Below are 4310 nucleotides of genomic sequence, written 5' to 3' on the forward strand. Positions count from 1 at the left end.
GAATAGCCAGAAGGAGAATTAAGATAAGCATAAGACCTGGTTCCTTGAAAATGACAATTGGTACTACTATGAGAGAGGATCAGATTATTTAATTATGGAAGCTTGCCCAGATGTACACCATTACTTCTTTCACGAATCTTTGTTGATGGCACTTTCTTGCATTTTACTGTCAGCTGAATACCCCAACCCGCACGGGCAAACCTGTACCCACGCTGAGACGGGCTGCAGCGCGGAGAGAGAGAGGCGGCATGGGCACGGCGACAACGTTTGGGATGGTCGGCGCCGCGGAGATTGGGACGGGCGGTGACGGAGATGGGCGCCTTACACTGGGAACGGGCAGCGACGGGGAGTTGGGGATGGGAGGGGCGATGCCGGGGATGGGCAGCGGCTTGGACGCGAGGCGGCGCGGCGTTGGGGACGAGGCGGCGGCGTGGATGCGGGGCCGGCGAGGCGTGGATGCGCCGCCGCACGACCCGCCGGCGAGGCGTGAGGGTTGGCGAGGAAGAGGCGCCGGAGGAGCATGGCCGGGCGCTGGTCCGAGCACTATGGGCGACGGTGATTGAAGGCGGAGGTTGTAGTGTACCTCCGGCGGCAGAAACCAGCGAGGAGGAGATCTCGGGAGGAGCGGAATGCGATGCGGGCGGGATGGAAAGGGTGCGCGATCCGGGTGGGGAGAACAGATAAGTCTCGACCGTGTGATGCATGCAGATGGACGGATTAGATCTAATTTTCCAACAAAGACTTCGTGCTTTTATAAGTAGTAGAGATGAAACGCACATCTTATCCGAAGACCGACGACAAACCAAAGAGGATGCCCACTCACCATTGTCGTACGCATCATAAACTGGGATGAAGGGGATGCTTCACTCGGAATGGCAGGCATTATTACACTGGCCACCTAACGAGACCAAACATCTGCTCTGCACAAGTACAGCCACATCATATTCGAGTTTAGATTGATTTTTAGACAATCACGCTGGAGCGGCCTACCACACACACGCATCCCCAAATGATTAGTTCAGCTTTGACAGCGAGATGGAGTAAGTGCCAATGCACACATGAGCATCGGACAAAAAGTGAAGCGGCCACGCTCTCACTATAAGCAAAACCTTTGCCTAACATAGTTAACTCGCTAATCCAGAATAGAATGCTCTGGAGCAGAAACCAATCGTGTAGAAGGACGAGTGGCAATATGGAACAAGAAGAAGTAAAATCAAGTCCTATACAATTTTATCTAGAATGCAGGAAGACCAAGCAGGTGCAGGAGATCTCATCAGTCAGCAGAACAAGGGGGACGATTTCTGCATGATGCGGGTGATCCGCAAGATGAGATCATAGCGACGAAGAAATCTAACAACTCGATCTTCCATCGAAATCACACGGAAAAGTATAATCACGGTCAAGTGTTCTAGTTAAAAGAAGAGGAATATCTCAAGAATCACATTGGAGGAGCTGAATCCTTTCCTCTGCCGCCACCACTCTTGCCGCTGAAGCAGGACATACCAGCCGACGGCAGTTTCTTGGTCGGCGCGCCGTCCTTGCTGTGCTCCCCGTGACAGCGCCTCGAAGAGCCTGGCTGCAGGAGGCCGCTCTCCCTGGCCGCCGTCAGCTCGTCATCCATGCTGGCCTCCAGCACGTCGGCGATGGACACCCGGGCTTCCCGGTGCGTGTCTGACAGCGACGACGGCGTTCTGAGAGGGACCGGTGGCGCGGCGCCGTCTTCTCTGATCTCCACCACGCCATTGGCCGCCTCGGATCTCCCTGGACGATCTTTCAGGTCCTGATTGCCGCCACCGTTGCTGCTAGGCACTGTCTGTGGCTCTTCGCGCACTTGCCCCGCCTCCGAGTAGTCTTCTATGGTGAGAACGAACTCGTGGTTGCCCCTCCGGTCCTCCGGCTCCGGCGACACCATGCCGACGGCGGCGACGAAGGCGATGTTGCAGCGGCAGAGCGGGCAGTTGGAGTGCGACTTGAGCCAGGTGTCGATGCAGGGCAGGTGGAAGGCGTGGCTGCACTTGGGCAGCAGCCGCAGGCTCTCGCCGTCCCGGAACTCGCCCAGGCAGACGGAGCAGTCGGTGCTGTCGACGAACCCGTCGCCGCGCCTGTACTTGCACACGGTGATCTTGTTGATCAGCGTCTCGTCCATCCCGTCGGACGGCGCGGCGTCCCACGGCTCCTGCTGGCCCCTGGAGTCGCCGTGACCGTGGCCGTCGCCCCCGCCGCCCGCGCGGGAGCCGAAGACCCTGTTCCGCAGGGAGCTGAAGGTGCCGCAGTACTTGGAGACGATGGTGTAGTAGCTGACGAGGAGGAAGGCGCTGGCGAGCACCCCGATGATGGCGATGACGAGGGGCGAGAAGGTGGGGCCGGAGGAGTCGTCGCCGTCGCCGCTGGAGCCGGCGATGTCGAAGACCGGCGGCGGGGGCGGGAAGATGAAGTAGCACCACTGCGGGCAGTACATGCTGCACAGGCCCTGGGAGCAGTCCCTGGTCGGCTCGTAGGGCATCCACGTCGGCTGCGGCCGAAGAGCTGTGGGAGGAGGAGGTGGAGGAGGACTGGCCATTGCCGCCATGGAAGACGGAAGCACGGTGGGAGGATTCAGAGAGGAACAGAGAAGAAGAATCCCAAGAAACCGAGATGAGTAACTAAATCTTTGCTCCTGTCAGTCCATTCTGTTGCTAAGTTCTAGAACCAGCAGAGCAGAGGATCTGTATGAATTTCTGGTCCAGCTGATTGTGGCGATCGAGAGAGATGAGACAAGGAAGCTAGAGATGTGGCTATCTGTTTGCACTTGGTGCTCTGCTGCTTTACAGGTGTTGGGAAATGTGGAAGAAGAAGAAGAAGAAGGGGGAGAGGAGATGGATCATGAGATGAGATGCTTCCACCAGCTGCTACTGATGAGCGTCGGAAAGTGAGAGGGTATTCGATCTGATGCTACTGAAAGTCTGAAATTAACAGGTGCGTGCTTGTTTGGAAAGCAACGAATTTTCGGGAGGCTGGCTGGGAAGGAGACGGCCGTGGTGGTGGTGGTTGGGTCTGGGGCCTTCGGTGCCGTCCTACAGGTCACCTAGGCTGCTCTCGTTTCGTTTTCTTCCCTTTCCATCTGCTGCTGAGTGCTGAGCTCCTCCTCCTGTCTTCTCCTTTGTTTCCTCTGGAATATACAGAGGGGAAGCAGGCGTTCGGATGATAATATGATCCCGCCCGTCAGTGAGTTACTAGGAATAGTTAGTTTTGCAGTTTTACTTCTGTGATGCACTTGCAACAGCAGCAACACACAATGCAGGGAGAATATCGTCCACCTTCGAATCAGTACCTCCTTAGTTTATCAGGAACATATGAAGTCTTCCCTTGCAGTTTAGTTGGAAACTAGTCAAATTGTGTTAGCTATAGTTTGGTGATGGAAGACTAAAGATACCATTCGATGATATATTAGACACACTGATTAATTGGACGATATGTTTTTGCTCTTGTTTAAAGAGAAATGTCTTTGTCCCGTGCACGTTTTACTCTCAGTTTTTTCATGTTTCATTCAGTCTACTAGTCCCATGTTGTTTACAAGGCAGAGGTCTAATCGTTGAGGTAGCAGTGGCTCACCCAACAACTTCAAATCCCAAAATATGGCACCAAGAAATAGTACTGGATGGTCTCATTTATACATAAAGCGCATGCATCTTAAGGCACCGGATCGACAACTAAAATGTGCATGGGACAATCACCATTCTCCTTGTTCAGACACATGTGTTCTTTCTCTCAACTTTTTGTAATAAAGGAAATATATTAATATTGCGAAGATACCAATTACACCCATCATATGCAACCTAATGATAATACGGACGCGCACAATAAAAATAGAAATACAGAAAAAAGTACCGCTACAGAGATTTGTTCCTTCTAGACGTGGACCAAATACCACTAGACAACACCATAGATCTATCTTCTTTAAAAGAGACGTCTCCGAGAAGGTAATAGTGCACAAACGTTGTCATCATTCTAATCATAGATCATAGGTTTTCACCCACAAGAAAGTTTACGCTCGCAAAACAATGCCTTCAACAAGGTCATTGCCAGACACAACCAATTAAGACCAGACCTTTGATTTTCACCCTACAAGTTTAGACTCTAAAATTCTCGTGTCGCCCTACTTGCTGATGCCGATGCTGCAAGTTACAAATCACCAAGCAAAACCTCATCGCCACCAGGACTCGAACAACCATTACCAGTTCCGAGATCTCAGATTCCATGTCATTCTCTGACTTTCCCATAGAACTAAAGAATGTCCCACGATGGCAACAGACTGTAAACCTTCGCATCGC

General features: G+C 52.8%; 1 protein-coding gene across 1 annotated transcript; it reads right to left on the bottom strand.

The window, feature by feature from the left end:
* Positions 1-1173: 1173 nt before the first annotated feature.
* LOC124687343 (E3 ubiquitin-protein ligase Os04g0590900-like) lies at positions 1174-3066 on the bottom strand. Its single transcript, XM_047221135.1, has one exon. The coding sequence runs from the start codon at positions 2567-2569 to the stop codon at positions 1439-1441; it is 1131 nt and encodes a 376-aa protein (XP_047077091.1). The 5' UTR covers positions 2570-3066; the 3' UTR covers positions 1174-1438.
* Between the last annotated feature and the right edge of the window lie 1244 nt (positions 3067-4310).

Source organism: Lolium rigidum, chromosome 2, assembly GCF_022539505.1.
Source record: "Lolium rigidum isolate FL_2022 chromosome 2, APGP_CSIRO_Lrig_0.1, whole genome shotgun sequence".
Taxonomy (NCBI): domain Eukaryota; kingdom Viridiplantae; phylum Streptophyta; class Magnoliopsida; order Poales; family Poaceae; genus Lolium; species Lolium rigidum.

Bases quoted from the DNA above. Each gene is read 5' to 3' on its own strand.
- LOC124687343 (XM_047221135.1), bottom strand. From the start codon at position 2,569: ATGGCGGCAATGGCCAGTCCTCCTCCACCTCCTCCTCCCACAGCTCTT.